Below are 20,048 nucleotides of genomic sequence, written 5' to 3'. Positions count from 1 at the left end.
GGTCAGGTGGCCTGTAGCTAACACCCACTATAATGTCACCTATTCCCATTTTGCCTTTAATCCTAATCCATAAACGCTCAGTTGGCTCTTGGTGATTTCAGCTTGCTTTTAGTTCTCACTGCCCTCATCTGTTACCAAGAAGCAATAAATTAATCTAGTTTACTGAGTCTGTTTTGCCCATGTCTGCAGTTGGTGAGTGATCTTCCTGTCCTTATCTCAACCCACGAGTTTTTTTTCTCCCCCCATCATATTCTGTCCTTTGGAGGGAGGCTGAGTGGTTAGGTGGTATGTAGCTGTCCAGTGTTGAACCGCTGCATCCCAGCAGGATCACAGCCCTGCAACTGCACTCGCATGTCTAACTCATCTTGCTTCTTCCCCACACCTTCGGTGTCCATGCACCTAAGAGAGAGCACCCACCCCCAGAGCAACGTGTTCCAGTTGCATTGACCTTCCTGTTAGTAATTACAGACCTGCTGATGGAGCAAGCGGCTCTGTAAGCACTGGCACCTATTACAGCCCCTGGCGGGGATGCAGCTCTGCCAGCACTCTCATACGTGAGTCCAGTGTGCTGCCTACTGGCTCTGCCAGCCTCCAAAGCCAATTCAGGGCAGATGAACAGTTTCCTTTTGGTTCCTCCTCACTGAGCTTGGCTATCACACCGGACACTGCAGCACATCTTGAAGGCGGGCATATGACCTTCCTCAGAGCTTTCTTGGGTCCATTTGTTATGGCCTACATGAGAAGAGTCTGACCCAGGCAGATAGCTATTGCCTTGAGTAGCTGAACACGTGGTGTGGACAACGAGAGGTCTGGGCAGAAGGTTCCTGTTGTCAGCCTGATTCTCCTGGCAAGCTTAATGCTCAGGAAAGACATTCCTCCTTCTTCACTGCTTCAGTTGTCTCAAGAGCAACGGGTGGAGGATGATCTGGCTCATGCTTACACCATACTAAAATCCTGCTGTCATCATACTTCACAGGTGGCGTACAGAGTGACAGAGCCCAGTAAAAACTCCAAAATATGTTTCCTCAGCTAGAGTCTGCATCCCCAACCTCAGGGAGCCTCCCTCCTGCCAGCTGGAACAACAAAGAGGAGGCAACTCCTGCTGTGCAGGCACAGCCCAGTTCCAGAGGAGCCCCAGATGTCTCTGGCAGAGCACCACTGCCCATTCTGCTCCTCTCTCCTGGGCTTCCCAGCTACATGTCAGGCACACACCTCCTGTCCCTCAGTATGAGGCAGGAGGAAACCAGGACCTCACAGGAGCCACACACAGACTGGGGCAGCGCAGGTGTCCAGGACAGTGCTCCCCTGGGTGGAGAGCCCCACTGCGCTGGCAGGGAGGGTATAGCCAGGCCCAGCAACCCAGCCTCCGCCAGGGATCCTCTTCCATGGCTTTGAAAGGGTGGACCACAGACTCATCCCACCCAAAGGTGGGTAACGTATCCTGAAGCAGACAGGACTTCAGTCGGGCCCTTCCATTCCACCTGCTTGCAGCCAGCCAGCAGCCACAAACTTGCACTCAAATGTACGTATGGAAGACCTACGTGCTTCCAGATGTGAAGCCCTTACAGGCTTGCTGGCATTTGACAGCAGCCTGTTCTCTGCAGTCCGTGCATTCCTGAACACCCTTGTGCAGTGCAAGCTGTAACCACGGCACCAAGCAGGTTCCCGGAGCAGCAGAGCACGGCAGGCACTGACTGCTCAGCTGTGGGAAATGGAGAAGCTGTGCCTTGCTTTCCGGAAGAGGTGGTGGCCTTACAGAGCTGCCCATGCAGGGTTACTTCTTTCCTGACCGGCACTGCGGGGGGAAGCTGCACAGGCAGCCATTTACCTCCTTACGCCCCGCAGCTGAAGGGCACTCTCCCCTGCAGCACGCAGTGCCCAGCACTGGCTCAGCTCCTGCCTCGCTGCTGGCGTAACACGGAGCTGTGAGGAGAAGCGAGCCCTTGCGCCACACAATGCCTCTGTACAGACCCCGTCACACGGCCTGCTTGTTCAGGAAGGAGAGCAGCGGGCAGGGCTGCACAGAACAAACCCAGCTTGCAAGGACTGAAGGAGGCAGTTATGGTTCAGGCTGGGAAAAGCCTTCAGGCTTCTTTTCCTGGCAAATCCAGGAGGCCTGAACAAGCAGCTAACTTTCTGGTGCCTTTGCTTCCTCTGAGAAGGGTTCTGTTACAATGAATGAGGACCAAACACTTACCAATTGATCCAAGAGCCCTGTATAAAGAGAGGACATGCAGTTTTTCAGCGGTGCATGCTGCCTGCTGAAGGGCACACCTGAAGGGCAGCAGCTCCTCACTGCTAAGGGGAACTCCCCATCACCTCCTGCCCAAAGTCAGATGGGGAAGGATGCTCAGCAGCTCCTGCCGTCCCTCGGAGCAAGCAGGGGAGGGTGTTTTCTCCACAGCTGCTCAGGAAACTTCTGAAGTAGCTCACTGTGCCTGCAGCAGCACTGGTTTCTAACTGGCTGCTGGGTGCAGTTCAAGCTGTCCTATTTCAGAGCCACGGACATCTGGGTTGCTGCTGACAGAGCACTGCCATACCCTAACTTCAGGACCGCAGTGCCCTAAGACATCCAGATTTGTGCAGTAAGGGGTCTGGGAGAACACGCAGGGAAGCTCTGGGGTGACTGGCAACATGGAGGCACCAGGCTGAATGTCCTCTGAAAACATCAGCAAGAACCTAAACTTGCTACAGAGCAAAGTCCGTACAGCTTCAGCCCGAGCAAGACCCAGGAGAAGAGCTCTCAGACCACTGCCTGTCCCGGCCAGTGTGGTAGCTCAGCAATGAACAACCAAAGAGCAATGGTAGAGAGCATGCAAAAGGCCTGAGTTGTCAAACGATACACTGACACTAACGCAATCCTTGCAGGACTAATAAGTCTTCCATTTTACCACACAAACCAATAAAGGATGTTGTGGGTTTGCTGATAACTCAAAGATCAGCAAAATCAAGTTCAACTACATGATCTACTGGAAGACTGCGCTGTATGACCATCCACACCTTAAAGCAGAGCTGAAACGTGATGCCCTGTGCAATTCCTAGTAACCTCTCTATGACTGCAGGCATACAAGAAGAGTTTGCCTGAAGTATTTATGATTGATCCATTAAAAATTTTAAACTACAGCTAAGTGATGAGGACATACTGACGAAGCATATTTGAAGTACGTATCAAGTCCTGTTATGAAACGCTTGCTGAAATACTAAGTCTCACAGGGCAGCTCTGCCACCATCAGCTCACAGGGACCAGCTTCAAACAAACACTGCTTCAGACAAAGCAGGAACCTGGTTTGAGGGGAAATACAACTACCGGTGAGGGTTTTCAGACTTTGACAGCATCTGGGCAATATCCTAAGTAGAAACAACCCTCCTCTCCTTTGTACTTTGAATTTAATGATCACTTTGAAGATTCATCAGTGCTTCAGAAAGTGCGGATACAATCCATCAGACATACGTGCCAGAGAAACTTTAACTACAGCTATGCAGTATTAATGCTAAAAGGCTTCTCTCACCAGCCAGGTGGGTGTGCAGCTTACGCAGGAGAGGATAAGAGCAGACCAGGTGAGGGCTGGGTGACCATTCACTTGCAGTTGTCGAAGTGCATGGAGTAAAAAACAGTTGACAGGAAGGCTAGGTAAACAGCCAAGCTCTCATTGAGCTAGAAACATCCTACAGCAACTCTTATTTTGGACACTCAGCAGTTGAACATCAGCTTCAAAGCACTAATACAAACACAGTGACCAACCCAAGGAAGCCAAGAGCGTGCCTCACAGCACCCTTATTCCCTCTTTCTAGTCTATTCATTAGCGTGCTTTAAAAGCAGAAGATCCTCTGTAAACAGGGTTAAGATGTAGCATAATAAAACCCTAAGCACCTTACCCAAACCACTGGAAACAAGTTTAGCTGCACCTGTTTGTGATGTAAGCCAACACCTCCCCAGCTCACTTTATCCAGCAGTTTCCCAGTACTCCTCCTGCTCAGCAGTCTTCCGTCAGCAGAGATCCGGCTGTCTGCTGCAGTAACTTTGACAACAGAAAAAAAAAACAACCCAAAATATGCCAATCAAGGAAACGGCTGTTTTTATATGCTTCATGTCAGAAACCTGAATGGCTCCAAACAAGAGCCAGCCAGCTCGCTGTGGCACACCTTGCTGGGGACTTCACTGCCTCCTCTGTGCCTCTGTTTTGTCCAAGGTCAAAAACCCCAAAGATCTCCCATGATGTGTCAAAGCCTTTCCTGCTACAAGCAGAAACCCGTTAGCACTCTGGGACTGGTGACCCAATACAGAACAGAAATAAGGGTGGTTATTCTCAGAGGCATTCAAGCTGGTTTCGTTTTTAAAAGGCTCACATTTTGCCACTTTGTTTTTTCTAAAATAGGTTGGAACAAGGTATAAACTGAGCAGACCCTCCCATCTTCTAATCAGCTTTAAAGACTGCAGACCACAATGAATCACGCTTGCTCTGAAAGTGGCAGCACTCCCTGTAATCACACAGCCTGCACAATCCAGTGCAAGTAACTCCCACTTCGTTTTTAAAACAAATACTACAACACTTCGTTATTTCACATACCTTCCGCTTTATCTTAAGCATACATATTTTGCTTCTGTTCACACCTAATTGACCTAGTGGGTGGCATCTCTGCCCATGGCGGGGGGTTGGAAATAGGTGATCTTTAAGGTCCCTTCCCAAGCTATTCCATGGTTCTGTGGTACGTTAATTATTGGCTCCACGAGGGAAAGGCACGAGCATTACTTCTCACACGGTTTGGTATAAACTGAAATCACGACCTTAGACCTAGCCCAGTGCTTTAGTGGGTCTACAAGGATTGCTATACGGTGATAGAGGCTTTGCTAACACAGCCACACCGTGCTTTCCCAGGGCCCTCGCACAGACAGCAAGCATGGAAAAAAGGGGCTGCGGTACTGGGGAACGTGTACTTCAGCTGAAACTTTCACATTAGCTGCCACCAGGGCTCTCTCTTCTCCACACCATGCCTCCTTCCATGCCCACAAGACCTCCTGGGCAGAGCTAGGGCACAGATGCACCTAGCAGCTCCCTTGGCAAGAAAAACTTCCAGCTCTCTGTGGATACATCTTAGCAGCTTCATACCTGTGAAATTATATTCCCCAGTCCCCCAGCTCCATCCCGACCAGAGGTTTTCACAGTACAAATACTCTACTGATGCCATATTCAAATTTTAGGAAAAGCCTTAGTGGACTCAAACAGATACCTGCCAGACCAGGTGGAAATACAACAGTGAACTCACAGGCAAAAAAACTACAAAGCTGCAGAACACTCAGAGAGTTTCATGATCCCCAGCTACAAACATGAACAGCTCTACTCCCACAGCTACCCGAGCCAAACTCAAGTACTGTGCTACAAGCACTTCTTAGGAGGAAAGCATACCTTATACAGCAGGTACTTGGGCTCCTCTGGGGTAAAGCAGGTACCAGCCAGCTCTCTGAAGCACTAGAGACCCTGCCACACAGGTTAGAAAGCATTCAGGAGGCAATGTCACATGAGAAGCCAGCTTACCCCCAGTTCAAGGGTAGAGTAATTCAGGGCTTCAGATCCTTCAATTTTCGTCCATACTGCAACAGATACGCATGCTGAGGCATCTCTCAAACCTTCAGAACTTGAGAACATCCTCTAACATTTGTTTTCCCAAGAAAATCCTAATTTAGTCATAAAGCAAGGATCAATTTTCCACCACGTCAACTGCAAAAATAAGAACAGCACAGTCCTCAGCTTGAGCCAGGTTTTTAAGTGAAAATCATCCTTAGTTCCACATTTAAACGTGTCCTGGCTCGGAGGATTTTATGCAGCACAAACTTGGTCTTACAAGGTTTTTAAAAGAGTGTTTTGGGTGACAGACAGGAGGGAAAAGTCCAGTTTTAAAGCAAACTGAACATGTCACAATGAACAGTTGCTCACGGTGACAAAATTGCCCTTGAGCAGTCCCTTGGGGGCTGGAGCACCACAGTCTGTGCAGCTCCTTGCCCTACACCACCTGCTGCTTGCCCAGGGTAGGTGCCCAGCTAACAGAGGCTGCCCAGACTGGCAGCCTCTTTCAATCCAGCCAGCTATGGGCCAGACTCTCCAGGGCTCAGCCAGTTTTTATGAAGCATGTTTTCAGAAAAAGGACCTGAATTTGGAAATCCCTTTCTTTGCATAGAATTTTTCTCAGATTACCTTCTCAGGATTGAAAAGCAGGTGAGGTGAGAACACCTCAAGCATCAGCGCCAGGACAGCGCTGTCTGTCAGCGAGCAGCCCACGCTGTTTGTGTGATAGCTGGCATGAGCCAGGGACAGAAAGAGGCATTACACAGCAGGTCTGGGGAAAAGAGAACACCAGGTTAAACAAGCACTGCCTCACGAGAAGCAGGTAAGGGAACACCTGCCAACTTAGTTGTGATGACTGACAACTTTTTGCCAGGATCCCACCTGTCTGGAGTTGCAGGTCCGGAAGGTACAGGAACAGTTAAATGCTACAGCAGGCTCCTAGGAAAGGTTCAACAAAGAGAAAGCCCGAGGGAATTGCTACGTGTTGCCTTCCAAGTAAACTTCTACCGTGGAAGGCTGAATTCAACTTGGTTTGAGAAATGGAGGGGTAATCATTGAAAGGCACCTAGAAGTCTAACGGGAGTGATTACAATGCCCTCCTCTCCACAGCGAGACCCACACAGAGGAAAAATCCATGCCTCCCGCAGAAGGCAGCGTCTCTGTAGCAGGGTGACCTGGTTATTCTTGCAGCTGGCCAAACATTTGGAGGCAGGCGTCATCACCGTGACTACTGCTCTTATCACAGCAAGCTGTGCTACCAGTGGTCAACTGGCAGCAATAAGCTTTCCACCCTTGCGTACAATAGGTCAAATGCAATACCGAGCTCTGTTTGCCATCAGCTGGAACGGCTGCTAACAGAGCCTGGTTCCCTTTAGCACAGAATCACAGAACCACACAGCCTTATCTGTTATGTTACGTATCAACGGTGAAAAAAAAAAAAGATCAAAGCTGTGCAAACTGCTAACAAATAGTTTTTTCAAAATTACACATGAAGAATGTCACGTCGTACTTTGCCCCACTCCACTTCTTGAAGTACGTTATCAATAGCAGCGTTACATTTCACCTCTATTTTATGGTGACAAGGAAGTACCTGATGACCAGTCAGCAGATATTTTAGTTTCCTTATGCCAGGACACGTTGCATTAATTCTATACCAAAAAATACTGGTGGGAAAGCATGATATTTTCTGGATATCCTAGGGAATTTCTCCTAAGCAAGCATTCTGCTGCTCAAGAAGGCCTGGCTCCTTATGTCGAGCTCCATGCAGACACAATTGTCCTACTGCTGCATCCTTCCCAGCTTTGTTCTGGTGCAGGCGAGGTCTCTTTAGCCTGAAAGCACTTACAGATATGTCAAAGGGTAAATCTATATGCCAAGAGCTCACACTTACAGACAGGTATGACAACAGCCCTCAGTTTTTACAGCAAGGAAGACGCAGACAGAAACCAACACAAGTCAGTTTACAGAGCCAGGAAGCTGGATCAGATATCCAGAGGGATAACATCCCTCAAGCTCAGCAAATAAGTTATCAGCTCGAAAGGTAAAAGTCAAGTTGTCTACTTATGAACAGAGCCAGTTACGAGCCCTTGCAAGGTGCAGAAGGTGGTGCTTCTTTGGAGACTGCTGCTGGTAGCCTGTGTAAGCCCAAATACTAGCTAACAAAACAACCCCCCGAAAAACATCACAAAAACCATCCAGGCATGGCTCTCAGTTTCAAGCCTAACAGTGTTCAGTATTGAGGCAGCCAGGGTGCCTATGAGAGGGTGCAAGCTTGCATGCACTGGACTCCAGGAAAAGGGACATGGGACCATCAGCCACCATCCAATTTAGACATGAGGATATCACGGCGGATGGTGTCAAACGCTTTGCACAAGTACAGGTAGATGACATCAGTTGTTCCTCCCCTGTTCCGACAGTCATCATGGTTAACTAATTCAATGCAGAGTCTGGAGCAGAACATGCTTGCTGTCACTTGAAAGTCAATTTCTCTGGTTGAGTTCCCACTTCCTGAGCAGTACAGGAGCCAGCTCTGCTGCCCAGGAGGAACGCGGCTGCAGCACGGGCTCCAAGCAGACCTGGTGTCCCTGGTGCCAGTGCTGTGAGCAGCACAACTCAGACTGGGGAGCCTGTGATCAGCAGCCTGTGGCACAATGGCACAAGGCTTACCTTGGCAGTTCATCAGCTTCTCAGGAGCATGGGTGGCAAAACCAGTGCTAAGCTTAAGCTGTTCCCTGTTGTATCTCAGGTACAGATTTTTTATTTTCTAAATACGGAGAGTGACATGAGTTTTCTTCTTCAAGGACCAATTGGAGATGCTAGGTCCGTCACTGTTCCAGACCGACTACAGATTGTTTGATTAAGAAGAATTCTACCACCATGGAAATGATACTTCACATCAGATTTTGATTGCATGTATATATGAGGACCTACATGCATATTTGAAGACAGATATTTAGATTCAAAGTGCCTCAGCAGCTATTATTTCCATCTGTGGATCCACTGGGGATGCACAACTAATTACTTCCACACATTAGCACATCAAATATAATTCACAACAGAGGAGACCACCCTTGCAGTTTGCCTACACAGTAAAGTAACTAGGCATAAATACTAACACAGAGCAAATTTCCTAGCTTTCAGTGTGGACACACGTTTGTTCAGAAGTACCAATGTAATTCCTTGGAATAGCTTAATTCATAAGATTAAGCAAACACACTTGGAGGAGCAAAACATACACTCAGAGGAAAGCAACCATGCAGTAGCTCTTCCCAGATAAGTGTTTGGAAACACATGAACTGCCAAGCCACATCAAGTCACGCCAGACCAGCTAGCTAGACATCAACATCTCAATTAAATTTAGATGACAATTTTTGATGTTAGATGTTCAGCCACAAGAACAGACATACAGCATTAGCATAATGGATTTTTTAAAAATCATTTTTAAGGGATATGAGTTATATATTAGACCCTCCTGTAGGTGATCATTAAACCAAGCCCCATCAAAAGTTATCTCAGAAAATTTCTGCTAAGGCGCCACAGAACAAAGATCAGGTTTCTGCATGATGGACTGGCCAAAGGTGCAAAAACAGATACTTAATGGAAGGAGAATCGAGAAGAGGAAAAACTTTTGCAGAAAAACAGAATGATAGACTTGACTTCATTCTGCAAACATTAATAAATACTCTTTTACATAAGCAAATAACACATTCCACTGAGAAATGTAATCCTTCATTTAAATTTTTACTGTTTTATGGAGCACATGAAAACATACGCTACTGAGAGTTACAGGCATGACTTCAGCAATAAATGATACTCCATCTGTTATCACTTCGCTGAAGGTGGTGCCAGCGAGAAGCAGAGACCAAGCAACGTGCAATACTGTGATAAGCAGCTTGATCACTTTGGACATTTTGAAGAGCACCTCCAAAAGCACGGCTATAGCCCTCTAGTACTTGCGACTTTGACTCTAGCATTTTGTTTTCTTGCACACTTTGGGGAAACAAAGTGCTGAAGAGTGCACACATGACCCAAGTGCTGGAAATACCTGGCTTCTGGTTGCAGCTAAAATGCTGATTAAAAAAAAGATATAAACTGTAAGGAATTAAGTTTGTGGGGTTTTGTTTGTTTTTCTTCCTAAGTAGTTAAAAATAGGCACCTGAAACTGGAAAGCTTGAATGAAGCTTCTTTCTCAAGTATGTGAAACCTTAAAGAACTTTTTTTCCAAAATAATTTCTTACTTCTTCAGAAGTACCAAACTTAGCAGCGACTTTTATGTTCACAATTCCACTAGTAACTTATTCTGTTGACATATGATCTGAACTGTGAGTTTGTCAGCAGAACACAACGTAGAGGGTTCTTTAACTCACAGAAGTTCTGTGCAAATTCCTGTCAATGCATTGGGCATAAACCTCCCCTACCCCAGTGACTCTCTTGTACCTTCTTGTTCGAAAGTTTCATCCTTGCTCTTGACTTCTTATCTATGATTTGATTATGTTTGTTACCACAGCAAAACATTTCTAGTGACTATAGCCGACTTCTGTTACTGCAAAGCCTGCCTTTTTGAAATAAGGCTCTGGAATATAAAATGACTTGTGCTCCTTCCTTCTTCCTTATAATACGTGGCGTTAACACGGTACAGATAAGAGACATAAGCAGCATCTGGACATCTACTGAGCGTTATATAAGTAACTCTGAATATAAAATCCATGTAGTACTGATCTTCTAGCTGTTTGTTTGATGTCAGTCACGAGTCACCAATAAGGATTTAATGGAGGATAGCCATCGTATTCTTTCACAGCTTGTTGTTATTAATAAAGCCTTTTAATTGCAGCCTCGTTGGATCTCTCTATGGGACACCCTGTTTGAGCAGGCTTGTTGTGGTGTAACCCTGGCAGGCTGCTGAGCACCACACAGCCACTCACGCACTCTCCTCCTGTATCTCATGGACTGAGACACAGGCAGTTCACTAGGTAAAGCACAAGCTGCACACACAAGCAAAGCCAACCAAGGAATCCATTCGCTACTTCCCATCAGCAGGTAGGCATTTAGCCACTACCATGAAAACAGGGCTTGTCTTCCCAAGGAACTGTTACATGTGGTAAGTGCCAGCACTCCAAATGTTTTCCCCACCTCTTCTTCTTTCTCCCCAGCTTTTATTGTTCAACACGATGCCACACGGTATGGGATACCCCTTTGGCCAGTTGGGGTCAGCTGTCCTGGTTCTGTCCCCTCCCAGCTTCTTGTGCACCCCCAGCCTCCTTGCTGGCAGGGCAGCACGAGAAGCTGAGAAGTCCTTGTCTTTGTGTAAGCACTGCTCTGCAACAACTAAAACACTGGTGTGTTATCAACACTATTTTCATCATAAGCCATAAACACAGCATCATATGAGCTTCCACAAATAAAATTAACTCTATCCCAGGTAAAACCGTGACATAGGGGTTGGAACGGATGACTGTGAGAGGCCTCTGCCAACCTCAGCCGTCCTGTGATCACATTTGCTTCAGCGAAAGCGATGCAAAGTCACTGACTCCCAGGTTGAGTCCAGAGAACACGTGGCTACTGGAAGCCAATTCAGAAACATGACTTACCAAAAGATGATTGGTTTGTGGGGTTAAGGTGCTATTTCCGCAGAAGAACAGTTGTGTTAGCTTCAGTTTGACACAAAACTGTGCCTTTTGCAGCACAAGCCTGGTCAGTGAAAGACATCTGTCCCTCCAATCTCCCCGCCTGTTCTCTACGCTGGTCACAGGTTTGTTAGTGGAAGAGAAACCTGATCTGAGCACCAGGGTATTCAGTGCAGTTTCCTGATCAAGTCTGACATGGGATCCTTTCAGCATCCAAGGCAGCAGATCTGGCTCAATGCCAGACTGTCCAATGAAGCAGGACCTCTTCCTTCAGCTTCTGCAAGGGCATCCCTTTTCATGGCTACAGCAGCAAACTGACACTTGCACTAAGTAAAGGAAGTGTTCTGCTTAGGAGACTAGGAATTTTTCTCCCTGAGAATACATGCCTATTAGCCACTCCAAAACAATGTGCATTTCTCAGGGAAAACCCTGGTTACACTTTGAGTACATGTGGTGGCAGCAGTAGGAAGCATCTCTATGCTGCTGCCTCCTCTTTCTGAAAGGCAGACCCTTGAGGTTTTCCTCTTTTACAGAGGAAGCTGAGCACACAACTTGTGTTTACTTATGTTATCATCACTGATACCAATTGTTCACTTCTCACATTTGGGTTCTCTGACCATACCCACACCAGCAATTTCCTGACATCTCATATCAGTTAAAGTCCCCAGGGATACTTTTATGTACACTGGCTTCAGCAGTTGAATCCAAACCCACCATTTTAACCAAGAATACTGGAAAAACAAGTTCTTGAAAAATATCCTTCCACAGTTCAGCCTGTCCAGCCATGTGTGTCAACTCTCCTTTGGATTCGCTACAGTGAAAACTTACTACCAGGAACTGTCTCAAGTTCCAGTTTCCCATAAAATGAGGGCCTCGAACATATCTTCGTCATGGTGCACCGCTGAGTCAGAGTAACACAAAGTGGTAAAACAGAGGGGCTGAGAAGGCAGTTATCTCAAAAATGCAGCAAAAGCACGTAGACCCCAATCCTGAGAAGGCTCTAACTACTAGCACGTGTCCAGTGGCTTAGGCTGGTATACAGAGAATGACTTCAATAAGCAGCAGCTAAGGACAGCATCACGTAGCAGCAAAGGCATCCCATGAATTGTCTGAGTCCTGACAACTTACCAAGTGATGTCAGCTTCAAAGCCCACCTTAACAGCCAGTCATTACAACAGAAGTACTGGAAGTGCTAGCACCTTGCACAGCTGTGAAGCACTGACTCAGGTTTTGATGTGATGATTTAGTCTTGTTTCTCTTCACTCTCAGGTTAGTCCTTCTGTGACCATTCCAGACATGTAGCACATACAAACTGTACCTCTGCTCTCCTGCCAGAGGGCAGCTCCCACCTAAACTGTAGGTGTCCAGACAGCATCTCCACAGAAGTGCTCCCATGGAATAGCCCCGTCAGGAGCTCTGGCCACATCCTCCAGCACCCCAAGGCAGCCAGGACAGCTGTAGGTACTTAAGGCTCCTCTCAACAGCTCAGAACTATTTGTGGTATTCATTGTAGCAGAGGCAATGATGGTGTCTGGCTTTCCAGTCTGGATTAGTATAATTATCACAGAATCACAGAATTGTAGGGGTTGGAAGGGACCTCAAGAGATCATCGGGTCTAACCCCCCTGCCAAAGCAGGTCCCCTACAGCAGGTTGACCAGGTAGGCCTCCAGACAGGTCTTGAATATCTCCAGCGAAGGAGACTCCACAACCTGCCTGAAAGGAGGTTATGGTTACGAGGAGGTTACCATCACTGAGGAAGCTCAAAATAGGGCACTGGAGTTGGTATGGCAGCAGGAGCACCCATGCTGATGGGGAGTATACACTCCATGATGCATAAGCAGAGATTTTAAAACCACAGCTAATGAAACACTGAGGAGAATAAACTTGGTCTCTAGTTATATGTCCTCACCAGCAAAACAAAAAGTTAATGGAACACACTAAACACTTCTCTCAGTGTGGAAAAGGCAGGGACCAGACCCAGCCTTGTCAGAATCTCAGAGTCACTGAGGTGGGAAGGGACTTCTGAAGATCCTCCTAGCAGGGTCAACTGGCACAGGCTGCCTGGGACCACGTTCAGATGGCTTCTGAATATCTCCAAGGAGAGAGACTCCAACACCTCTCTGGTGAGCCTGTGTCAACGCTCCATCACCTGTGCAGTTAAGAACTGCTTTCTAAAGTTTAGATGGAAGTCCTTGTGCTCCAGTTTGTGCCCATTGCCTCTTGTCCTGGTACTGGGCACCACTGAAATGAGCCTGGCTCCACCTTTGCACCCTGCCTTCAGGTATTTATAGACATCGATAAGATCCTGCCTGAGCCATCTCTTCTTCAGGCTCAACAGTCCCAGCTCTGCCGTGTTCCCCACGAGAGCTGTAAGCATCCAGATAAAACCAGCACAACAACTGAGGGAAAATAGCAGATGGACGAGGTAGCTTCCAAGGTAAGTTACGCTGTCTTCCTTGCCCCAGAAACCTATTTCCCCCCACCCCCACACAATAATAGCTTCAGGAAAACACACAGAAGTTCAGGAATTATTCCAGCTGCACTATCACATCACTTGGACAGCTATTCGCAGGCTCAAGAAAATTGATGCATATTAACTGAGTAAGAACCACACATTTGGGTTTTAATTGTTTTAGCTATGCAGCTTTCAGATAAACTTTTATCAGCCACAGGACAGGCAGAATGAGAGTTGTGGGAGATCTAAAGCCAGCAACAAGCGTGTATAACAACCTCAGTGTAAGGATTCCTTTCAGAGATCAGCATTAAGGACCTTCAGCAGTACCTTTGAAGAGCCAGAGAGCTATCAGAGGCACAAAACTGCAAAATAAGGCAGGAAAAGACACTATAATCAAAATACCTACCTCCTACCTCCAACAGGTCTCCACCTCCCCCAGCTCTGTTAATGCCAGAACCCGACAACCATATTACTTCAAGGTCAACATGCACTCATGCATTTGTAAGACAGAAAAGGTCACGATTACTTTGTGCCGTTGCTGCTAGATGTACCTGTGTTTTTAGGCCCCTCTGTGTACACTGGTCCTGGAGGCGGAGGTGCATTTTGCCATCCATACTGCGGATAACCTTGATAACCTGGCTGACCTGGCTGGTACGGCCCTGTAGGTCCAGGAGGATAGCCAGGATAGGGGCCAGGAGGACAACCTGGTTGTTGTACGTAGGGTGGGTAAGGGGCAGTCGGTCCCGGGCCGGAGTAAGGTGGAGGATTTTCGTAGTTCATTTTGGATGCAGAATCTGTCCTGCAGAAGAACAAATACAAACAAGAGTTGGTTTGCTTTCACCTGCTTAATCCACAAGCATATAAACCCCATTTCAGACTGCTTTCCAGGGGACTGGAATTTGACACAACCAGACCTGAAAGTACCTTGTCAAGCAGCGAGGATATTTTTAACTCCACCACAGGGCAGAGCCTGAGCTGAAGTGACTTCTTTTAAGTGACAGGAGTTTAGCACAGGAGAGCAAGGAGAGTGACTTGCTCATTTCCAGTCATGCGTTCGCTACTCACTCTAAGACATTTAACAGTCTTGCTACTGCAAAGAAAATGATTTCTGCTTCTACTCATGACTAAATTGCTTTTAAGTGAGTTTTAAAAGTGGTTACTTCCTATTTCTGTCAATATTAAAGAGGAAAAACATGCAGAAAAGCAGCCTATCCAAGGCACATACCTGATAGCCTTAATGATAGGAGGAGTGAACACACATCCGCAGCTGTAATGTGCTTTGTTCTGGAGTAGAACAACATTACACTTCTGCTAATTGTTACAAGCATCTAGACCATCACTTTGGAGCAAGACTGCATAGGAATAATATCCTGATGGAACTGTAGCTCAGCACATCATCTGTTCTTCCAGTAATGTGGAACTGAAGCATTAAGCAGCCAAAAGCAATCAGAACCTTGGGCTCAGTCTTGTTAAAAAACAATATTAAAGACACTGCAGGTTTTATGAACTTGAAGTCTCTATCCAATGCAACAGTTGCAACTCATGCGACAGCCATCGGAAGGCAAGACTGCCACCACAATGATGCAACTTTAATTAACCTCCAAGCAGCATGACTGCGCAAGACACTCCTTACACTGGGTTTCTGAAGCTTCTCTCTGTCTGAGAATCAGAAACACCCACCTCACATCCAGGAGCCATCCTGCTTTAAGTAGCTGTACCCTGCTATTTTCTTTCACCAAAATATGGTGGAGAAGGGTCAGCATTTCCCTGTGGCACATACCTCCCTCCCCATACCAGGAGGTTTGGAAGAAATACCGGGAGCATGATTTGCCTTTGCTAAGGCTCAGTGCTGCTGATACAGAGGAGAGGCTGATGAACGGTCGGTCAGCAGGACCCTCTTTAGACAGCGGATGGCCCACTGCAGCTGGGACAGATTTTCCTCGACACTCAATATTCTGCAGTAGTTCCTGGAGATGTGCAGATTTTGAGGCCAGAGGAGACCATAAGCACATCCAGACTGAGCTCTGGCATGACACAGGCTAAAGAATTTCACCTTTGTAACTCTATAGCGAGCCCGAAGCAGTCACCCTCTGCGCAGAAGCCAACCGAGTCGGGACTTGGGGCTATGTTTAGCTGCTGCAGTCCCTGGCTGAACACCGACCTGAATGTTGTTTGTTTGCAGCTCGCTATTTCATCACCTCAGAAAGAGCTGCTTGTCCTTCCCCAGGGAAGGCTGCAGAGGCTCTCTGCACATTCACCAGCCGCTCCTACCTGCACGCTGCTCACCCTACAGATACCATGCGCCGTCCTCCGCACGCAGCCCTGTCCTCTTCTTGCTGTGCAAGCCAGGCAGTTGTAGGTAACTGCTCACACACTGCTGTTACCTCTCCAATGTGCATTTCTTAATGCCTTTGAGAAGAGTTTTAACTGTTTTAGCAACACCAGTGATTAGAGGAATTTTATTTTTTTCCACTGCCAGGCCAGCCAGACCACTTCCCTGCTCATTTTAAAATGATCAAGCACAACAGAAGTTCAGCTTCAGGCTTCTTAACCCTCATGGTGCGTTGCAACACCTCCGCCGAGACAGCAGCAAGGAAGTTCTCCCTTCAAAGAGCTGGCAAAGCAGGCAGCAAGCCTTTAACTTCCTCAGATGCGACAAACTGGAGAGTAGGGACCTGATGAATCACTAACGTTCATCTAACCCAGAAACTCAGCCCAAAATACCAGCCAAACACAAGTTCCTGGGGAAGAACAAGTGGATGCCTGTGACTACATACATGCAGTGACTACACTCCCTTCAGTGCCAAAGCAGGGAACCTGTCCCTTATCCCACAGCGGCCTGGATTCCTCAGGAGCACCTGTCATGCACTGGGTCACCCCAAAAGACTTTCGGAGAGCTGGCTCAACTGCCAGAGCACACAGGCTACACACAAACACCTCTGTGAAAGATGTTGGATGAGCATCGCCTGTACAAGGCCGCGCCTGGTGGAGCTTACATTCCATCCAAAGGATGTGGTGAAGCAAGAGCCTGCCTCAAACAGACAGCCTTGGTGAACGAGCAAAGAAAACGGCACATCAGCAGCTCTGCCAAAGAGCTTAAGAAACTAGAGAGGAGCCTGGCAATGGCCTGTGCAACAAGGGAATGGTGGCATCATAGACAACGGAACAGCTTTGTGTTAGCCACGGCAAAACTCCATTTTCAAAGATGGGCAGGAATGGAACGGAGCTTCTGCTTCTTAACACAGATGGACTGACAAGAAAACCGGGTGTAGTCTACCAGAAACCAGACAGACACTTGCACAGATATGTCAGGAGAACACAAGAGAACAGAAAAACAGTGAAGAATTAAGAAGGGTATAGCCTTCCAGGGCAAAAGTTAATTTTCCCCTCAAAAAAGAGCAGAAAGTCCCACAACCGAGAATAGGTCAAAAGTGACAAGGAGCATCCAACAAGAACAGTTTCAGCAGCAACTGTACTGGAGATTTTTTTGATGAATGAGAAGATTAAAACTCCCAAAAACTTCGTAAAGGCATTCAGCAAGCCTAGAAGGTGGTTGCGGAATACTCCAGAGGTCCTAAGCATAGCTTCCACCCACTGACTCTGAGCTGTACAGGTCAGCCTTCCTGCAGCGGGCTGTGTCCCAAGGTACATTTCCTGGAATGTTTTCCTTGTCCCCATTCCCATTATCAGCTACTCCCATGCATACACTTCTCTAGCTGCCCTTTTTGAACTGCATGACAACACCTATGTCTTCCCAGCTCTCATGAATCATACATGGTTTTACATGCTTACCAGCCTTATTTACAAACCTAGGTATGTGTTTGCAAAGCAGGGCCTTAAATCACTAAACAGATACTTTTCAGAGACATACCCGAGCCCCTAGTCAAGAGTATTATTATCCAGCTTTACTGTGGGCTCCTACCCTGTCCTAATTCCACAGGAGTTGTAACCCACACTTACTCCTACAAGCTTGCATCACGCGGCATGCTTGTGGCTTTCCCAACAAGCACCCTGTAGACAAAGCTCTACAGAAAGAAACCACCATGCCCTATATTTTGCTGGATAACAGAAAATGTATTAGTTTTCTGATGATCTTCAGACACACGTTGCTATTCCTTCCCCCCCCTCACCAAAACTGAGTAATTTTGCTAAGAAATAAGCTTGTTAATATACTATTACAGTTCCAGAAGATATCTGAACTTCTGCTCCATGCTGCTGAGCAAACATTTTTCCTCTACCCCAACAGAAGGGCAGAACTTTTAAATAAGCAGCTTACTGCACCCTGAAGGGCCGCACGCTGACTCTCTTAAGGGCTTGGGAGAAGGAAAAAAAGTAATAATAAAAATCACTGTAGTAGCCCATAATCAATTCAGCATATGTAGGATACACACACAGATATATAGCGTAATATATATCCTCACGCACAAGGTGTGGGGGAAGGATCATATGTAAGAGCAAACCATTACGTGAGGACACAAGTCCTACCTAGGTCAGCAACCTATGTTTGAGTAGCGCAGGTGCAAGTACAGAAGTATGATGCTTTGTGTACTCCTACGTATTTTTTTTTAACCTGTCAATTTTGGCAACCACTACACCATGAAGAAACTAATTTAATCATTACACTTTTGAAAATACCAACTTGCTTTAAACTTAGTGCCTCATACTAGACCAGCATACCAGCAAAGCTGTTACAGAGCTTGTCGGTCCCATAGCACCTCCTGTTCCTGAGCTGTTCTCGTCACCCATCCCTTTGCCTCTGGTTTCTGTGTCCCCGTGGGGAGCAAGCAGCCACTGGAAGCTGTATGGTGCTGCAGCAGTGTCCAGCTCCATCCCCCTCCCAAGCAATTGTTTCACTGACCGGCTATCAGATTCACAGAATCACATCCTGAGTCAGTTAAGGGAGCCACAGGGATCATCGAGTCCATCTCCTGGGGACTTGTGAGATTCTTCCACTGGTCTCCCAAGACAGCCTTAGTTTCACCAGTCCTGGAAAAGTCTCCTTGTGCACCAGCTTCCACCTCTTCACCCCTTTCCACAGATCACCCTGTGATGGGACTCCAGCAGTGACCCTCTCCCCTCGGGAGGTTAGACTCCTGCTGCTCCCTCCCATCCTTTTTTTTGGGTGGGTTTATGAATCCAGTAAGATCCAGTGATGAATCCAATGAGAATTACCTTTACCCCATCTGTGTTTAGGAATCAATGGGTAGGATTTTTTCCTAAACTGGTACTCTGTGGTAGCCTCATTTAGGTGTCTGGCTGCCATTCCACTTTGCAAGCACAGCAGAAGACCGAGAACACGTGGGACTTCTGGCCAGAAGGTAACACAACGCAGGAAAACAAGCAAGAAAAAGAGAAAACGGGAAAGTACAATGGAAGGAAAGCTCTTCTGTTAGCATGAGGGCTTCCCAAGTAAGAGGCTTTCATGCTCTACCAAAAAGACCTGGCTTTACTCTCTTCCCTCCCGCAAAAAGGCCACTTAAAAGGCTGGCCCTCACACGTCTCTCTTTTGAGGTCAGTGCAATTCTAGCCTTTTAAACACGACAACCTTATCCAGGTACTGAAACAGGGTAAAAAGCCTCCCATTGCATGGGGAACAGCACAGAAAATAGCTCTCTGAAAACACGTTGGAGATTACTAAATCTAAAAAATCTGTATAATGAAAAATGCAGATAATCCTCCCTCTGCCCTTCCCCTCCTCCCCCAAAGAATATTAGCATTTTTAAAAAACTTTAGAAATGAAAGTTTGCTTTTATGGCAGCAGAACGAGCACCACACTTCATATACTATTGAGGTCAGGAGAAATCACGTTGTGCACGTTGATTCAGCTGGCTGTTGTATGGTTCAAGTCAGAGAACGCAGCGAGAGGCGCAGGCCCTGAGAAGGGCAGCTGAGTGCCCTGATGTAACCCACCCTGCTGACGCCTGCAGCGCTAGGAAGTCGTTTTCCAATGCAGAGTTCTAATGGAAAGTACATCAAAGAGCAACAAGCCAGCTCCTGGCAACAAGCCTAGAATTTAAATTGTATTTCATATGAACAGTATCCAAATGAAAGAAGTACAAGTGGCTTTCAAATGGCACTGGTTCTGTGTTTCCCCCTTATCAGCTTCTCTCCAAGCTCCATGCGGCGACTGCATAAAAGGCACATTAAGAATAAACTGTAAGAGATTCCTTCTTGCTTGGTTGACTTCCAGGAAGAACCTCCTCTGGAGGTTCCCTGCCCGCTGCAGCAGGTAGTATTATCGGCCTGGACTAACGACTGCACAGCAGAACTGCATTTGCCCTCTAAATAAAAAGCTACTCAAAAACATTTTGCTTCCCCAAATGCAGGTATAAGCAGGAGGGAAAAGCACTGCTTTGTGCCATCAGATGAAAAATCGTCAACACTGTTTTGTTTCAACCAATTTCTTT

The 20,048-nt window shown here is 47.0% G+C and overlaps 1 protein-coding gene across 3 annotated transcripts in view; it reads right to left on the bottom strand.

Moving 5' to 3' along the window:
* Window positions 1–20,048, bottom strand: part of CYSTM1 (cysteine rich transmembrane module containing 1) — a 72,075-nt gene that overhangs the window by 1,801 nt on the left and 50,226 nt on the right. Inside the window, exons 1-3 of one of the 3 annotated variants that reach the window (XM_035338924.1) lie at window positions 15,422–15,668; window positions 15,240–15,300; window positions 14,193–14,440 (exon numbers count right to left, since the gene is read on the bottom strand). In XM_035338924.1, coding sequence (XP_035194815.1) covers window positions 14,193–14,440; window positions 15,240–15,300; window positions 15,422–15,653 — 541 coding nt within the window. In that variant the 5' untranslated portion in view covers window positions 15,654–15,668. Of the gene's footprint in view, window positions 1–14,192; window positions 14,441–15,239; window positions 15,301–15,421; window positions 15,669–20,048 lie in introns of those variants that run through there. The other 2 variants (XM_035338925.1, XM_035338926.1) reach the window with 2 other exon arrangements.

The sequence above is a fragment of the Oxyura jamaicensis genome, chromosome 13 (genome assembly GCF_011077185.1).
Source record: "Oxyura jamaicensis isolate SHBP4307 breed ruddy duck chromosome 13, BPBGC_Ojam_1.0, whole genome shotgun sequence".
Classification (NCBI taxonomy): Eukaryota; Metazoa; Chordata; class Aves; order Anseriformes; family Anatidae; genus Oxyura; species Oxyura jamaicensis.
The sequence above is the reverse complement of the archived record's forward strand: the minus strand, read 5'-3'. Positions and strand labels throughout refer to the sequence as shown.